Genomic DNA, 17,739 nt, shown 5'->3' with positions numbered 1-17,739 from the left:
ATTCCAGCGTTCTGGGAATCAATTGTTGTATCATAATCGTGGAGAACGAGAGAACCGTCATCATGCCTATTCCTAGATTCGATGTCGCCGTTGTTGGGGCTGGCCTTAGCGGCCTGAGAGCTGCAACTCTGATCCAGCAAGCCGGTTATTCGTGTGCTGTTTTAGAGGCCATGGATCGAGTCGGCGGCAAAACCTATTCTCACAAATCCGTCAAAGGTGGGAAGATCGACCTCGGAGCTGCATGGATCAATGATACAAACCAGAGTGAAATGTTTGCGCTGGCTAAAGAGTTTGGCTTCGATTTAATCAAGCAAAGAACCGTTGGATTGAATGTCCATCAGAGCGCTGATGGGTCTTTTGTGTCTTTTCCTTATCGCTCAGATCTTGAAGTAAGTTGGCATCCACAGCTTTCATAATAGTCGTAATCCTTCATCAAAAGTAAACACTTACACTCTATCTACAGGATTCGCCAGATACTACTCCTGAACTCAAAGGGGCCATTGAAGTTTTCAACAAGTTGGTGGAATCATCCAACTTGGAGCACCCCGAGCAGGGTCCCAACGCGAAAATGCTCGACTCAGTGACCTTTCATGAGTTTATACAAGAATACGCTGGAGAGGAAGGGGTTGCCATGGCGAATCATTTGAGTCAAGCGCTGTTGGGAGTCGAGGCGGAAGAGCTCAGTGCCTTGTATATGATTGACTATATTAAGTCTGGGACGGGGCTTGCCAACATGGCATCTGATGAGAAACATGGAGGGCAGTATCTCCGCAACCGACAAGGTCAGTATTATAAGTGAATGCAGCTCTATGCAGCTCCTGCTGACGTTCTTGAAAACTAGGTAATCAAAGCTTTTCGCTGAAACTAGCCGAAATGCTCGCGCCGAATTCCGTATTCTTGTCCACACCAGTTAGCAAGATTACCCAACTCCAAAACGGGAAGTGCGAAGTAAGCACCAAGACTAGTTTATCCTTCGAGTGCAAACGGGTAGTTGTCTCAGTGCCCACTTGCTTGTATCCCACTATAACATTCGAGCCCGCCCTCCCTGCAGCCAAGCGGACGCTTGCCGAAAACACGGCGCTGGGTTACTATTCCAAGATGATCTTTGTTTTCGACAGTCCGTGGTGGCGAGAGGCCGGATTTTCTGGAGTTGTCACGTCTGATGAAGGTCCTATCTGCTTTTCACGCGACACCTGTTCCGAGGAAGACGGACAATACAGCATTACCTGCTTTCTGGTAGGTGATGTCGGTCGTCGCTGGTCCAAGTTCTCTGCTGCAATGCGGAAGAAGCAGGTCAAGGATCAATTTTATGCTGCCTTTAGAAGCGCGAAGCCTGCACTCCCCACTCTAGAGCCCATTGAGGTGATTGAGAAGGAGTGGGCCAAGGATCCATGGACAAAAGGAGCACCCAGTCCGGTCATGATGCCAGGTACTATGACCAGCGAGTCAGGCCAAGCAATCCGATCAGCCTTTGAAAATGTCCACTTCATTGGCACCGAGACGGCTTATGTATGGAAGGGATATCTTGAGGGAGCGGTGCGGTCAGGGAAAAGGGGTGCGGCGGAAGTCGTCCATGCTCTGGGCCAACGTCGGGCCAAGGTCTAGTAAGCAAGATGGACATATTGAGAATGATAAATGCAACGCTACTCTTATATTATTATATTTTCTGCCTGTAACATATTGTTGGCGAATATGATTAAAAATAAAATGTTACCGAATAGCCCTAAACACTATGTCTGATTAAGGAAATAAAATACCACTAAGAACATACAATATGTACATGTACAATACATATGATCATACAGGTTATGGCTAAGACTACTCCGTACACGCCTTGATAATAACAGGCATATATATCTGAGTATGACTTTTTTTTGAAACATTGTAGGGTTTATCTATCTCTCTGCACCCCGCAAAAGACGAACTTAAACACGCGGCTCGTTTCTTGGGCTCGCCACACCGTAACTATGGTATCAAGATCTAAGCGCGCTGCTTTATCTAAACGCGCTACGACAGGTAGAACCTCAACACAAAGTACTTTCACATCCAAGGTTATGGGACTACGTCCGTGAGCTTCCGAAGTAGAAACTCACAGATAGGACCAACTGAGCGGGGTATACTTTATCATGTTTGTGCTTGAGGCAAATGTGTATACAATCGTCCCTGTCAATGATACGGATAAGGTTGAGCACTTACACAGCGAAGGATAAGAATCAAATGAACCAGAGAAGTCCACGCCTGTATATATAAAGCGTTGTGAACACGACTAGCAATGAAGCTTCTTCTGGGCACAAGCTGAGCATTCTAATTCCTCTTTGCTAGTCTTCACTCTACTTTCCAGACCCGAGAGCCGAAGATGTCTCCCAACATTGAGCCAGTATCAGTAGAGACCTGGGACACCAAACCGCACAATGGGTCAAGCGACAACAATATTCGCCCCGTAGGTAGTACGGCTACGGGATCTGTCATGCCGGATAGCCACTCAATCAAAAAGACCATCGGCCCGATTACCATGATCTCGGTATGCTTCAACATTTGCAACAGCTGGGCCGGGATCACCTCCAGTACTCAAATCGCACTTATACAAGGTGGACCCGTGACGCTTGTGTTTGGCATCATCTTCGCCGCAGTCTTGTACATGGCCATCGCGCTTAGCATGGGAGAATTGGCGAGCGTCTATCCTACAGCCGGCGGCCAATACCACTTTGCATCCGTTCTGGCGCCCAAAAGGGGAAACAGAGAAATTTCGTATATCTGTGGAGTTTTGACTATGTTTTCATGGGTTGCGATTGGTTCCAGTGTCTCAATGGCTAGCAGTCAACAGATCTTGCCTCTCGCGGAGTACTATAATCCAGGCTATGTTGCAAAAGACTGGCATTATTTCTTGGTCTACCAGGCCTTTCTTCTCGTTGTCTTGGTCTACAACATGGTGGCCTTGAAGAAACTGCCCGTGACTCATAATATCGGATGTATGTATCTTGAGGAATCGCCCAATTGTGTTGGAGAATTACTAAAACATGCCCAGTTTTCGTTACACTCTCGCTCTTCTTGATCTCCCTCATCTTCTACACCGTGCGAGCCTCCCCAAAAGCAACAAGCGAGTTCGTGTGGAATACCTTCCTCAACTTGACAGGCTGGCCGGATGGTGTGTGTTTCTTTGCCGCGCAACTCACGACATGTTTCTGTTTTGCTGGACTTGACGGCGCACTCCATCTTGCTGAAGATGCGCCCAATCCACGGACGGCAGTGCCTCGAGCTACTGTGACTACTGTCTTGATTGGATTTACGACTGCGTTCTCTATCGCGATTTGTATTCTTTACAGCATCTCAGATTTTGAAAGTCTACTAACAATTGATGGGTTTGTCTAACAGAACATCTCTATTTCGGGAGAACTCCAGCTGATACATTCAGACAGATATGTGCCATTCGAGATTATGAGACAAGCATTCCGTTCCAACAACATGGCCGTCGGGATATTGATAGCTAGCTGTTTCCTCTCGTTCTTCATTCTGAACGCCGTCGTCGAGACCTCGTCCCGAATTGCATGGGCCCTTGCCAAGGACAATGCTCTCCTGATGTCAAGTAAATTAGAACTGGTTCACCCGGGCCTCGAAATTCCAACGTGGTCACTCATTTTCAGTTGGTTCTTCATTGCCTTGACTGGAGTAGTGTTTGTGATATCTTCAACCGGTAAGTACACCACCTTCTTACGGAAGGCCTGCACGCTCATCTCATGTTTTAGCTTTCAACGCCGTGCTTGCTTCACTAATAGTCCTTCAACTACTATCATTTTCCATACCGTGCGCTCTGTTACTGTACCAGAGACGCTCCGAGGAATATTTACCTGCAGATCGCCTTTTCCGCCTGCCACATTGGCTCGGATTTACGGTTAATGCCTATGTGGTGGGAATTTCCTTGATGCTGACTGTGTTTTTTGTCTTGCCAACATTTTTACCAGTCACAGCTTCTACCATGAGTATGTTCATGACCTCCATTCAAGCGTTTTTTAGGTGCTAATATGTGATTCAGATTATACAGTAGTCATTCTGGCTATAGTTGCATTGTTATCGACCATTAATTGGTTTCTTCATGCGGGCCGGGCATACCAGGGGCCTAGGATTGAATATAATTATTGATATTTCTTGGGGGAAATGTATACTTTATATAACCTACATAAACCTTGTCTCGAAAACATAATACAACCCTAACCCTTATCTTATCGCTTTTAAGGTTGTCCCGTGTCTTTTCTTTTCATCCCACTTTGGACTTAACCAAATACTTTAATTTGATCACCCAGATCGCTTTCAGATATTGACAGTCTTGTCGTGAGCAAAATGTCATCCTCCTCCAAACTACCATACGGCGTCCGCGCAAAGAACCATCCTAACATTCTCGTGCGTAAACTGTTCGCAATCGCCGAAGCCAAAAAGACCAATGTGACCGTCTCAGCAGACGTAACAACCACAAAAGAACTTCTCGATCTCGCAGACCGTACGCTCTTCGTGTCCTCCTATCAAGGAAAAGGAAAATACTGACTATACAGAACTCGGCCCCTACATCGCCGTCCTCAAAACCCACATCGACATCCTCTCCGACTTTAGCCCCGAAACTACAACCGGACTAAAACACCTTGCGCAAAAACACAACTTCCTCATCTTCGAAGACCGGAAATTCATCGACATCGGCAACACAGTTCAAAAACAATACCACGGCGGCGCACTACGAATCTCGGAATGGTCACACATTATAAACTGTGCCATCTTACCCGGTGAAGGGATTGTGCAAGCTCTAACCCAAACCGCGACGGCGGATGATTTCCCTTACGGTAATGAGCGGGGTTTACTCATTCTTGCTGAAATGACGTCCAAGGGATCCCTAGCTAAAGGGGAATATACTACGCGTTCAGTGGATTATGCGCGACGATATAAGAAATTCGTTATGGGGTTTGTGTGTAATCGTGCATTGACCGAGGAACAATCGACCGAAACATCAAAGAGCGAAGATGAGGATTTTGTGGTTTTCACTACGGGAGTAAATCTGGCTTCCGCGGGCGATGCGTTGGGTCAACAATATCAAACGCCGCAGTCGGCGGTGGCTCGAGGCGCGGATTTTATCATTTCGGGTAGAGGGATATACGCTGCTCCTGATCCGGTGGAGGCTGTTAAACGGTATCAGGAGCAAGGATGGAACGCCTATCTTGAGCGAGTGGGTTTGTGATTCTCGTCTTTGTAGTTAGGTATCGGTAGATGCCGTCAACGGGATACAGATGCCTATACAGGTATAATCGGAGCATATCAGTCTATCAAGTCTAGTCACACTCTAGTGAATTGAATGAGGGGATAGAGATCTGCACCCTTGTCCACCCTTATCTTGTATAGTGTATCCTCCCCACATCGACTTCACCCTCTATACCGAGCACGGCATGGAATCACCAGGTATCTTGCAGTTGACATAGTCTGATTGGCAGAATAATGTACAAAGAGCACACCATTCTAATCTCCTTCCTCTTTGTGCAACATCATATTTATCTCCTGCATCTCCTTGAGGCCGACAAGCTGTTGAGTAGTACTTAAGACCACCCCTCGCTACCCCAATCCCTTATAAACCAACATTCATGTATATCTAGATGCACTTGACATAATATACAAAATGGATGAAAAACAAGCAACAGTCAGCGACAGACATGTCGACGAGCGCATCCTCAAACACTCTCACGATGCCGACGAAGCGCTCCAAGCAATTCAACAGATCGACGGCCAAGTAATCGAAATCGATGCAGAAACCAACAAACGCCTCCTTAGGATTATAGATTGGCATTTGATGCCGTTGATGTGTGTTGTTTATGGGATGAATTATTTGGACAGTATGTATCCGTGGTCTTCTGATTATCCGAGTATATTGGCTGAGGGTTGGCTAATTTGTAGAAACCACAATTTCGTATGCGAGTATCATGGGCATGCAAAAGGATCTTCGTCTCAAAGGGAACGATTATCAGTGGCTGGGGAGTATGTTCTACTTTGGTATGTGTTATACACTCTTGGGCTGATGGAGTATACTAAGATGTATAGGTTACCTTGGCTGGGAATACCCAGCCAGCCAACTTCTGCAACGCATGCCCCTAGGAAAATACTCTGCAATCTGCGTCGTGCTCTGGGGCATGGTCCTGGCCTGTTTTGCAGCCGTGTCCAACTTTGGCGGTGCAGTTACCATTCGATTGTTTCTGGGGATCTGTGAAGCTTCAGTTACTCCGGGATTCGCATTACTCACTTCTCAGGTATGTACCTCACTCTTCTGTAACACACGCACACACTGAATGAATAGTGGTACACCCGAAAAGAACAAGGCCAACGAACTGGGTTATGGTTCAGTTTCAACGGCTTCGGCCAAATCGTCGGCGGCCTAGTCGCATACGGCATCGCGAAAGGAACAGATAAATACGGCTCTTCAATTGCGCCGTGGAAGATCGTGTTCTTGGCTACTGGTCTATTCACCATCGTCATCGGTCTGGCCTTTCTATGGGTTGTTCCGGACAATCAGTTGAATGCGCGATGGTTATCCGAAGAAGATCGCGTACTAGCCGTGGAGCGAGTACGCATCAATCAGCAGGGGATCGGTAATAAGCATTTCAAAATGTATCAATTTAAAGAAGCGATGATGGATCCGATGACATGGGCGTTTGCGTTTTATGCGTTGGTTGCTGATATTCCGAATGGTGGTCTTACGAATTTCTTCAGTCAATTGGTTTGTCTCCTTTTCCTCTGGCTGGTCGAGTGGATGAAGCTGATTTGTGTAGATTGAGAACTTTGGGTACACCGCAGAACAGAGTCTGTTATACGGTTGTCCCGGTGGAGCAGTCGAAGTCATTGCATTGATCTCCAGTGGATTTCTGGGCGACTGGCTCGGACGACGACTGCTATGTAGTATGGGCGGCTTGGTGAGTGCCATGGTCGGAATGATTCTGATCATTGCATTGCCTCTCTCCAACAATGACGGCCGATTAATCGGATATTACATGACGCAAGCCAGTCCGACGCCGTTTGTGGCCTTGTTGTCGATGATTTCGTCAAATGTTGCTGGATATACCAAGAAGACCACTGTCGCTGCTATATACCTGATTTCGTACTGTGTGGGGAATATTATCGGTATGTTGAAACCTCTCAGCTGAGAAATAAAAGCTGACAAAAGCAGGTCCGCAAACGTTTCGTCCCAAAGATAAACCTCGCTATGTCCCTGCTGAGATCACCATTGTGGTATGCTATGGAGTGTGTCTGATTGATATTGCGTTTATCTGGTGGTGGTATTCCAAGGAGAATAAGAAGAAAGCCATGATCCGGGCAAGTGAGGGATATGCGAAGATGGAGAATCAAGAGTAAGCTTCTACCCTGGTAGATTAACACTGTGTTAATCCAGACTAATGTGTGTAGGTGGCTCGATCTGACGGATGGAGAGAATGCTGAGTTTGTGTATACTCTTTGATTGATTGGATGGATTTCATATAGTTGATATAGCCAATCATATTGTTTAGAGATAGGAACCCCACTTCTGTTAAAGAAGACTGATTGGCTGATGATAGTCCTCACCGCCCGGCAAGAAATATTTTATCCAAAGCTTCTTCATCTTCACTCAACTTTACTACTACACCCCATAAATAAAAACACGAGTCTCACTTCTATATTTACCAAAATGGTCCGCCAACTAAAACACCACGAGAAAAAGTGTGTCTCCCTCAAAAAGAATAGAGAAACATAAACTGACCCACTAGACTCCTCCGCAAAGTAAACTTCAACACCTACAAATCCGAAAACAACCACCGCGAACACTCCATCCGAGCGCGCTACTACCTCCAAGGAACCCAAGACTACGCTAAATACAATGTCTTGTGCGGGAATTTACGAAGTTTAGCGCATAAACTCTCTGCTTTGGACCCCTCCGACCCGTTTCGTAAACAACTCGAGTCTGAGATTTTGGAGAAGTTGTGGGCGATTGGGGTTTTGAAGCAGTCGCGGGAACAAGGGGCGGGACTGTCGAGGGTGGAGCATGATGTTACGGTTTCTGCGTTTTGCCGAAGAAGGCTGGGGGTGTTGATGACGAGGAATGGGATGGTGCAGGATGTTAAGACGGCTGTTAGTTTGTGAGTTCTCCTTTCCCTCGGTCTCAAATTGCGGTGGATTAATAATAGGTAGGATTGAGCAAGGACATGTCCGTGTCGGAACAGAGGTTGTTACTGATCCCGCATTGTGAGTACTGTCACTCTTTCAGGAATATCAGACTAACAGTTCTAGTCTCGTTACGCGGAATATGGAAGATTTCGTTACCTGGGTCGACTCGAGTAAGATCAAGAGGACTATTATGAAATATCGGGACAATATGGATGATTTCGATTTGATGGTTTAACGGGCTGTTATACCGAGAGGTGTTTACAAAGTGCATAGCGAGGCGTTAGGATTAAAACTAAAATGGTATTCTTTTCTATTTACATGAAATATGCTTGTATGGGTATCCTCTGATGCAACGCACGAACATAATCAAAATCCAACAAATCAAATCCGACGTTTTAGATGTATCAAATCGTCTCATGTCATATCGTGACTCATCAAAAACAAGACCATCTCCCCTTCTCAAGTTTTGGTCCTGCCGTCATTCCCTTTGTAGAATTTATCTCCGCCCCTTTCTCATTCTTTTGATCGACGACTTCACCGTCGTCGACATCATCAGGAATATCCATCCGAAATCTCCTCACACTTCCCTCATAATTCTTACCGTTCGGCGCCTCCTCATAAAATGGAACCCGTCCATCCGTGGAGTGCATACAACTAGGCGTCCAGCGACGCCATATCCGTCGAAACCCTCGATTGTTGCGATCGATTTTTTCGTATTCGCGACGACGGGTGCTGGGGGACGTCCATTCTGTTACTGTCGGCGGTATCATTACCTGCTGAGGAGGTAGATCTGGGGTTGGGGTAATTTTGTCCGTGTTGGTACGATTAAGATGCCTAGGAGAGGGAAGGAGATCTTCGTCGGAAATGTCGTGGTCGTATCCCAGGGGGAATGAATGCGAACGTTGAGATTGCAGGGTCGGTGATGCTCCCGGTGATATTATTGCCGTTGAGCGTGTATCTGATCGTATGAGTGTATCAACCGGTGTACTAGGATCTTGGAACAGGCGACAACTCTCTCGATGCAAGGCGATGAGTTGCTCGCGGCGCTGCGGTGACATGCTCCCATTCATACTTCCGCGTGATTGCAGACTGGGTGGTGGCTGTTGCTGAAGACTCTGCGAGGTTGTTCGACGACTATGCGTTGGACGTCGCCCCGATGAAGAATGTCCTGCTGTACTGGATGAGGTTGAGCGGGTATGTCGTGCTCGTTGTGAAGTAGATGATGCTCGAGACCGAGACTTTGTCTTTGGACTGGCTGGTGTATGCATGTTGCGCGTATCTTCCATATCTGCAGGAAGAGTTACAGGAGTCGTAGGGAGAATCGTTTGGTCGCTGTGAGTCGTATTTGTACTCGATATTTGAGTCAGGTTGGTGTAATCATTGTCAAGACTGGCGTTTGGAGATGTTCCTGTGGCTGTATTGTAGCCATCACAAGCCACTGAAGTAGCTTTTGCTGTAGAAATGCATCCTGGGGTCATGGATTGAACCCCAGTAGATATTTGCATGTAAATAAGAACAATATGACACACCCTCAAGGAGTACAATAGAGCAGCGAGTCACTTGGTCTGTTGTCTGAATGCAATGGTGATTCACAAGTTTTGCATGTGATTTCTGACGCACGTCCTTGAGCCCAACTCTCTTCTCCCTTTGCTTTCTGACAATCTTCCTTTCCTTTCCTTTTTTGACTTCTTTCTAGTTGAGTGACTTGAGTTACGTATCTCGAAAATAGAGTACTCTGTCAGCACTCTAATTCTCGCCGTTGTCGTACAACCCTGTAACCTGCAAGGGACGACCAGGATACCTCACCAAACTTCGAGAAGAGTCAGAAGAACACCTGCAGGGACAGGGACTACACAGCCATATTTATCAGGGAACCCAACATGACATACTACATAGTGGACCTCCGCAACCAGAAATTGTCTTGTATCATGAGCTTTGATGGTGGAGTTGACCCGCCAGCCTCTCAAGTACATATTCTGCAGCATTTTCACAAACAGGTACCTCCAACTCCACAGTCGGGGTCTGTCCAACCACACTGACAGAAGAACTTAAGTTTCGATGCCCGTTCCTTGCAGAGTTTGGCCACTCATAGGTCGGAATCAGGAGACGTTCATATACTAGATCAGGACCCCGTTGTAGCCACAATCTATCAGTCTCCACTGCGTTCACTCACTGCCACTGCGTGGCGGGCACTACAAGTACTGTCTGGTGGTAGAAGATGGTGAGTATACAAGCGGCGAGATGCCAAACCCTAATCCTGCCATCAACACCGCATATCGAATCCAAAAAGCCGATTACCCGGCCATGGACTTTTTTCCGGCTTTGCCTTCAGTCTTGACTCTTGAGGACCGAAAACTGCCAAGAATAACGCACGCAGATTACAAATAGAGTGGCGCTTGGCCTAGAGTCTGGCCAATCTCACCGCTGTTATTAGTCGAGCGGTGTGCTTACTTGATTGTCATTGTCACGAAGTAACTTACTTACTGGTAAGTATTATGAAGAGTAAAGGGTCTGGTCTGACTTATCCGCCGTGGCAGTCATCATCTGACCAGTTCTCCAAGTCTGACCGTCTTATCACAAACTCAAACCAAGCCTGTGCACATACCTACCAGATCCATATCAACTCGGCGTTCAAAACCGACCAGAGAAAAAAAGACGGAGCGATTTTCGTCTACTGCGGGGTCCCGTCCCGTCCTTTTTATCAGACTTATCGCCAAGTTCTTTTTTAAGTGACTGCACAGTACCTGCCTTGTTGGGTATAGCTACCTGGCAATCCTAATCCGTGACTAGGAAATAGAAAGTAAAGCGATTGGTTTGGCTACTTCGTACAGAGGTAGAACACACGTGGATTCAGGATTGGAGACTGAGGGTTAGGATCGCTGTGTAGTCCGTGTTGAGTATCGTTATCCTTTCCGGATCGGGTAAGAATTCTTCCTTTGGCTGGATGTCGGTCTGCTATGTCATGGGCATAGATGTCTATCTTATGCTGATCAGTTACCTCATGAACAGTATTACGTATCGTGGGCTTTATGTCTTGTTAGTATGTTCACTGCTTTGTCTAGGAAATGTTCACCGGGTCTTCAGTATGTAGTTGGTAGGTACTTAACTCTATAGTAGGGTTATCGTCTAGAATACTTCCGGAGTGTATGAGCTGGGAACAACGAACGAGCATCACATCTAATCGCTGAAGAATATTCTATAATCTACAACTCATCCTTGACCTCACCCACAGAAACAACCGGTCTCCCCAAATCCAGCCCCAAATCAACCCCATTCTTCTTCCTCCATTTCTGCCACAGAGCATGAAAATCCTTCTCCATCCCACTCTCCATCTGATCCGGTAGGATGACTGTATACTCCACATACAAATTCCCATACTCTTCAGTATCATGATCATGATCATGATCATGCAAATGTCCCTCACGATAAATCGGCATCCCCTGGCCTCTGACCGTCTCAACAGCCAAGGGTTGAACGACCTCTCCTCGTTTTCGACTTAATTGCACAACATGGCCGTCTAAATGCGTCAAATTCCGCGTCCATTCGCCCATCCACGCTTCCCGAAGAGACAGCACTTCCTTCCAGAATAAATCCTTTCCCTTTCGACGGAAGAACGTGCCATCCGTTCTTTCGCCGTCGTTAACACCCAACGCCGGTTCATCTTCAGCCAATATAACAACCAGGTCGCCCGCAACCCAATCCGGACTCTCGTCCGCCTCATTCTCAAACGTGAGTCGTGACCCTTTACTCATCCCCGGCTCAATGGTAGCCGATAACGTACTCGCTTTCCTAACCACACGTTGCCCATGACATACCGGACAGGGACTTTTAATCGATTTCCCCTTTCCACCACATTTATCACAATGTGTTTGAACCTGTTTATACATCCCGGGGGCAATCATGTGTTTTTGTATCACTATCCCGCGTCCACCACATTTATTACATGTTTCCACCGTCCCATCGGCCGATCCACTTCCTTCACACGATTCGCAAATCTGTTGTTTTTCAATACTGAATTCTAAATCTCGTCCCGTATAAAAATCGCGTAGCGGTAAAGAAAGTTTGACTTCCATGTCTGGTCCCTTGCGGTGTCCGCCGCCGTGGCCGAAATGTCCTCCTCCACCAAAGAAGCGAGAAAATAAATCGAAGGGATCATTACCGCCGCCACCGCCGCGACTACCGCCCTGTTTGTGTTGTTCGAGTCCTTCGTGACCGTATTGATCGTATATTTTCCGCGTGCTGGTTGTCGAGAGCACTTCGTATGCTTCGGCTATATCGACGAATTTCTTTTTTGCGCTTTCATCGCCCCTACACCACCATCACCATTAGCGTGGCTCACTACTAGAAAGGGAAGGGAGACGAACGGATTCTTATCAGGGTGAAACTTCTTACTCAACGTCCTATAAGCGCGTTTGATGTCTCGCTCGGATGCGGATTTGTCTACCCCCAGAATCTTGTAATAGTCCTCCGCGCATAAGGTTAATGGTAATATTAGGAGGACGGATATGACGAGGAGGAAGTGGAATGGGATCATTTTCTTCTTTCCTCGGAAGAGGGCTTCCTTCGTAAGGTTTCTTTCGTGGTTCTCCGATGGATGGGGTTCGAATGGATGGAGATCAAGGTGACGAGATCAGTTTATCATGGTTGATACAGACAAATACACATTGCACATTCTTGTACAAGTAATTGACTCTTGTGCATTAAAGATTCTATTGACAGCTACCGGTATTTGGAAATTAGCTTAGGTGGCCGTATCTCCGCAGGATCATTGTTTCCCCGACATTGTGCACGTGACAAATAGCTCTATTTATTATTACATATCTGATGCTTACATTGTTGTGAAACTTGAATTAGAATATCAAACATGTACTCCGTATTCGTAAAACATCCTGTCATCGTATATAGGGATATCGACTAATTCGCAGAACCCACACTGACGTCAAAAATATTGTTCCGCCACGTCAAATGAAGCCCATCATTATTCTCACCCTCTTCATTCTCATCAATCACATCATGAGCTCTCTCTGCTTCGTCCCTCCAGACCTTGACTATGCTGCCCGGTGTATATACATCCTTGAACACCCCGCTTCTCGGCGGGTACGCGCCTACCCTCGAATATACATCAGGGTTGGCGTACGCCTTCGGCCGCGCAAGCAAGGCTCGAATAAACGTCGCGAAATCTTGAGGATTAGCGATATTAACCGCACGCAAGCGCTCTCGCGCAAATACCAGCTCCCTGTTGATTGTCACCACCAAAGACACAACGTACTCGGCGATCTTCCGTTCTAATGTTCGGCGAATCAATTGTTTCAAAAACGGCTTGACGAGCCACAGCAAAAACCTCCATCGGCTGCGCTGAATCTTATAGTCGAGTTTATGTATATGCACGCGGACGCCCCTTAATGTGACTAGATGAGCGAGCCGGTCTCGGCCGATCTCCAGATCCACAGCAACGTCTATACCGCGCTCGTCAAGGAAGAAACTGCCAATACCTTCGTCACTAAATCGGAAAAGCAATCCACTATGGGCCCGAATCCAGTAGCCAAACTCTGACGCGCTAATGTTTAATCCTTGTAGATTCACTGTGAGTATAGTTTTGATGTCCGTCTTTGCCTTTTTCGAGTGCACCTTTGCCAATTCCATGTTGGTCTTGGAAGTGACAAGAACCTTGTATGGGAAGAATGAGGAGTGGTTAACTGTCCTTCCTGGTTCCAGTACCAGATTTTCAACCAGCAAGTCCATTTCCGGAACCGAGATTTCGAGTCTTGGGATAGGAATATACTGTATGCTGCGAATGAGCAACGGAAGGAATGTATGTACGGCATCAGCGACAATTGTACTTGTTTCGTTGGCATAGACATTCGATACGTCTCGTATAATCTTCTTTGCAGCTGCGTTCATCTTGGCAATACTCGGATCATCAGGTATTGACTTTAGTGTTCGTCTAACTTGGTGTAAAAATGTCTCGATATCATGTCGAAGAGTGGATTCATTATCCACATTTTTGGATTGCTCCTTGAGCTTATCAAGTCGTTCGGGAGCCGAGTCAAAAAATGCAGGGTCTGTTAGCATATCTTGCAGAGATTTTCCGATATTGCCTAACAGAGTCTCAAATTCTGGGTCCTTGTTGGCATGCCTCATTACATCGTAGAAACACTCTTCCAATTTCTCCCACTCTTGGCCATTCCCAAATGCGCGCACCAGAGTCCAGAAGCTGTCGACTGCTTTCTTGAGATCCTTGTTAACTTCCACGTCTTCATTGACGGCATTTGCTGTTTCCTCCGCGGCATTGGCATATATCATCCCGTATCGTTGCACAAGTTTAGACAAGGTCGATACCGAGTCGGAGTAGTCATTACGCTTCCGAAGCTTGAGGACAGCTTGTTTGAGTCGATTGAGCAAAGCATCCCTCTGAGGACCTGCCAAGTTCTGCTCTGCACTTTCTTTTGCGGCTTGACCGGCGTGAACAAGTCCTTGCTCTGCGGTAGTTGCTATTTCATTGACATCTTTCTTGAGATCGTCCTTGCTGGGTTGTTTCCCATCGTCGGCACCGGCACCGTCAACCTTTTTCAACTCGTCCCGTGAGGGCTCGGCAGCCTCGGCGACTTCGTGGGCAGCTTCAGATATGGTGTATGTAGTGTCGGCAAATACTTGGCGACCAATAGTTGCGACGTCATCGAGAAACAGGCGGAAGTCTGAGTTTGTGAGGAGTAGGCCACCGACCGTACGCAGGCTGTCGTAGGCTACACTGGTCAGTATAAACACAGGAATAAACTGGTTGCGCTCTTACCAGCTCGAGTATTTGCTTGCGATGTGGCATGTGTAGCTTGACTGGACAGAGCTGATGCGTTGATTGAGACTCTAGACTTGGAAAGATGCCAGAAGAATTCCTGGATTTGATCTTCATTATTCTTCTCCTTGAGTAGCTCAATCAACGTCTTCATCAAAGTCTTTACGTCGCGTGCAAGTTGACGGCCTGGCTCACTCAGGTCATCACTGCGGGGGTTGAGAACATCCGATGCCAAGAGAGTACGCAGGTTGGTGATGACTTGCTCATTTGACGGCATGTAACCCTCGGAAAGGGCCTTGAACATTTGATAGGAATGAAGTTTTTGGCGCAGTTGGCGTTGGCGGGAAGTGTCCTCTTCATAGCGAGGCAGCAGAGGTTCGGTATCGTCTCCTCTGCCGCGCTTTGATTTTCGAGAACCGCAACAGGATGACATGTTGATGATTGTCGGTCAAGAGGTCTGTAATTAGAAACTAAGGAATCTGATGATAATCTCAGAATGCTTGATAGAAGAGTAGAGAGGTGGTGATGTTGAGGGGAAGAAGAGCGAGAATGACGTTGTCCCGGATTCCAAGGTTGGCAGCTGCCCACCCAGCCTGAGCTCGCCATTGGTCCGTTGTCTCATAGCGTGCATGTTTATATATCAACTCCAGTAACGTTGATTAGTGTCTCAATGTCAACATGTTGCTGGTACAGGTGAAGAGACATATAAACTATCAATCAGTCAATTCAGTGAGATAGATAAAATTGCAAGCTTGATGTTTTTAAGGTGGAGCTCAAGATCCCCCGGACAAAGTGGGGCGTCGAAATAGCTTCAACCTGGGTCTTCAAAGCAATACGTACGAACTGCTGAGATTATTTCTCAATACGAACATACAGTACAGAACCAATGCTCTAACCATTGGCCGCCACAATGTTATGTATTTCCAAGCCAAGTCCGGCTCGTTTCTGCTACGGCTTAGCTGCTGTTCCCCTCTTTCACTCGATCACAGCTGCATGAGTCATTCCTCTCTACAGAGTATCAGACTTCTCGGGAGTTTTAGGGACTCTCTCCACGAAGATCAAGCACAAAGCCCGATTTGAAGAATTGAAGATAAACTCAACACGATCTAGACTTTCCGAGACTTCACCGAGATTTAAATGCGGTGATGGTGTTGGATTTGCATCCCTTCAGGCCTAGCCGGCCTCAACAAGACACACAAAGATACCCTCCCAATCGATAAGAATACGAATGGATCACCGGCCCGATTCAAACGTCGTTTTCCTATTTGCGAATGCATCTGCGGGGAACAACTCAAGTCGGCAGATTGTATCTTCACCATCTACGGAGTTACTCCATGTGCGAGTGCTGACAGCCTGACAGACAGTGACAGTCCATGATCCTCGCAAGCCAGTCGGTCATACCGTCGTACAAATCAAGTAAAAGCAGCCGTACCCCATTTTTCGCTCAGATGCCGAAGGAAAAGCCGGAGTCAGACCCTGCGGAGGTAAGTCCGGCTAGGGCTTGTATTATATAATGTATGTAGATGGTTTCCCTCGGAGAGGACATACCCCACACGGCACTACATTTAGCCTAGAAATGTTGACTCGGGCTTATGAAAGGCACGTTGGCAATGACAATTGAATTTGTGAATGTTAGACGCACCAGGAGTAAGTTAGATCAAGATAGGCACGTTTACAGAACACAGAGAAGTATCAAGCCGTCTGTATGGAGTAGCTGGAAGCGGATTTTGTATCTTCGACTTTGCAATTTTCGGTTCTCGGCGAAATGGACCAATCGGAGCCGCTACCCGAGTGCAATTATTCATTTACCTTCCGGCGATCTCATGCAAAAAAAAGAAAAAAAACAAGAAAAAAGATTCTTGACTCTGGCCGGAGTACTGATACTCTGTACTGTTGCCCAATATCGTCCATTGTTCGGGCTTCTCTTTCCTGGATCAGCAGTACTCATTCTACATTGCAGACAGCAGCATGTCGGACTTGGACATGCACGATTACCCAGTCTGCATTCTTCAATGCATCTATGACCCGATTCCCAACTATGCATGTTCTTCCCCCTATCAACTCTGGCATTAACTCTGTCAGAAATAGAGGAGGCATCGGATGTATCATCTCAAGGCTCAACGCCAAGAGCCATCCACGCGACAGGCTAGCTGGCTCCACTTTCAGTTCCCACCGATGGATCCATCCGTAGACTACGGAGTAGAGGTTCGAGAACGAGACGAGAGCCCGGAGTATTCCGTAGTTCACTTAGATGTAGCCAGTGTGGAAGTCAAGAGCGATCGCAGTCAAAGGCTGTATGAATATGAACTATGACTTCTACTACTCTATATACTACAAAACATCCTAGATGCCTAACAAAGACACAGCAACTTCCCGTCCCAACAAAACCAAAATCTCCTGACATAGCCCTACTCGCTAGACCTGCCGCGTGAGACGTCGTACGCAGTACTAAGCAGTACGGGGCCATGTTACATACAATACCGTACAAACATACCGTACGATCGCGCAGCGGGAGCCAAGCCTAACCGGGAAATTAGGAGCTTCTCCACGAATGACAAATTACCGCTTCGGGCCATTAGTATCCACTTATCTTAGTCCGGCTTCCAGAACAGCTTCAGCCTGCAAGGGATATATTCTGTTTTCTTTTGATGCAACACCCAGGAACGTACTATTTCTGCCGGACAATGGCTTGTAACTTTGTGGAATTGGATTCAGAATCAATCAATAGTCCCTGATTACTTGCATAAATGCCTCGTTACATGTCACACAGAAAGCTTCAATTCTGAATG

At 46.8% G+C, this 17,739-nt stretch overlaps 8 protein-coding genes across 8 annotated transcripts; 5 read left to right on the top strand and 3 right to left on the bottom strand.

Annotated features, from left to right (window-relative positions):
- Positions 1-62: 62 nt before the first annotated feature.
- On the top strand, positions 63-1,605 carry TSTA_091000 (amine oxidase, putative; the record flags this gene model as incomplete). The annotated part of the gene is made up of 3 exons (XM_002478778.1): positions 63-389; positions 464-782; positions 842-1,605. The coding sequence occupies 3 exons, from the start codon at positions 63-65 to the stop codon at positions 1,603-1,605; spliced, it is 1,410 nt and encodes a 469-aa protein (XP_002478823.1).
- Positions 1,606-2,356: 751 nt separating this feature from the next.
- On the top strand, positions 2,357-4,137 carry TSTA_090990 (choline transport protein, putative; the record flags this gene model as incomplete). The annotated part of the gene is made up of 5 exons (XM_002478777.1): positions 2,357-2,969; positions 3,026-3,359; positions 3,417-3,691; positions 3,744-3,977; positions 4,031-4,137. The coding sequence occupies 5 exons, from the start codon at positions 2,357-2,359 to the stop codon at positions 4,135-4,137; spliced, it is 1,563 nt and encodes a 520-aa protein (XP_002478822.1).
- Positions 4,138-4,335: 198 nt separating this feature from the next.
- TSTA_090980 (orotidine 5'-phosphate decarboxylase PyrG) lies at positions 4,336-5,218 on the top strand (the record flags this gene model as incomplete). The annotated part of the gene is made up of 2 exons (XM_002478776.1): positions 4,336-4,492; positions 4,545-5,218. The coding sequence occupies 2 exons, from the start codon at positions 4,336-4,338 to the stop codon at positions 5,216-5,218; spliced, it is 831 nt and encodes a 276-aa protein (XP_002478821.1).
- A 432-nt stretch (positions 5,219-5,650) lies between these two features.
- On the top strand, positions 5,651-7,477 carry TSTA_090970 (MFS allantoate transporter, putative; the record flags this gene model as incomplete). Its single annotated transcript, XM_002478775.1, has 7 exons — positions 5,651-5,864; positions 5,926-6,021; positions 6,070-6,275; positions 6,323-6,742; positions 6,795-7,143; positions 7,190-7,370; positions 7,426-7,477. The coding sequence occupies 7 exons, from the start codon at positions 5,651-5,653 to the stop codon at positions 7,475-7,477; spliced, it is 1,518 nt and encodes a 505-aa protein (XP_002478820.1).
- Positions 7,478-7,684: 207 nt separating this feature from the next.
- On the top strand, positions 7,685-8,395 carry TSTA_090960 (U3 small nucleolar ribonucleoprotein subunit (Imp3), putative; the record flags this gene model as incomplete). The annotated part of the gene is made up of 4 exons (XM_002478774.1): positions 7,685-7,716; positions 7,764-8,132; positions 8,185-8,238; positions 8,284-8,395. The coding sequence occupies 4 exons, from the start codon at positions 7,685-7,687 to the stop codon at positions 8,393-8,395; spliced, it is 567 nt and encodes a 188-aa protein (XP_002478819.1).
- Positions 8,396-8,594: 199 nt separating this feature from the next.
- On the bottom strand, positions 8,595-10,145 carry TSTA_090950 (uncharacterized protein; the record flags this gene model as incomplete). The annotated part of the gene is made up of 3 exons (XM_002478773.1): positions 8,595-9,613; positions 9,690-9,852; positions 10,050-10,145. 3 exons carry the CDS (start codon positions 10,143-10,145, stop codon positions 8,595-8,597), a joined length of 1,278 nt encoding a protein of 425 aa, XP_002478818.1.
- Positions 10,146-11,363: 1,218 nt separating this feature from the next.
- On the bottom strand, positions 11,364-12,694 carry TSTA_090940 (DnaJ domain protein, putative; the record flags this gene model as incomplete). The annotated part of the gene is made up of 2 exons (XM_002478772.1): positions 11,364-12,468; positions 12,525-12,694. The coding sequence occupies 2 exons, from the start codon at positions 12,692-12,694 to the stop codon at positions 11,364-11,366; spliced, it is 1,275 nt and encodes a 424-aa protein (XP_002478817.1).
- Positions 12,695-13,074: 380 nt separating this feature from the next.
- TSTA_090930 (uncharacterized protein) lies at positions 13,075-15,383 on the bottom strand (the record flags this gene model as incomplete). Its single annotated transcript, XM_002478771.1, has 2 exons — positions 13,075-14,903; positions 14,951-15,383. 2 exons carry the CDS (start codon positions 15,381-15,383, stop codon positions 13,075-13,077), a joined length of 2,262 nt encoding a protein of 753 aa, XP_002478816.1.
- Positions 15,384-17,739: the final 2,356 nt, after the last annotated feature.

The sequence above is a fragment of the Talaromyces stipitatus genome, genomic scaffold (assembly GCF_000003125.1).
Source record: "Talaromyces stipitatus ATCC 10500 scf_1105507295527 genomic scaffold, whole genome shotgun sequence".
In the NCBI taxonomy this organism is placed as follows: domain Eukaryota; kingdom Fungi; phylum Ascomycota; class Eurotiomycetes; order Eurotiales; family Trichocomaceae; genus Talaromyces; species Talaromyces stipitatus.
This window is presented reverse-complemented; position numbering and strand designations above follow the sequence as displayed.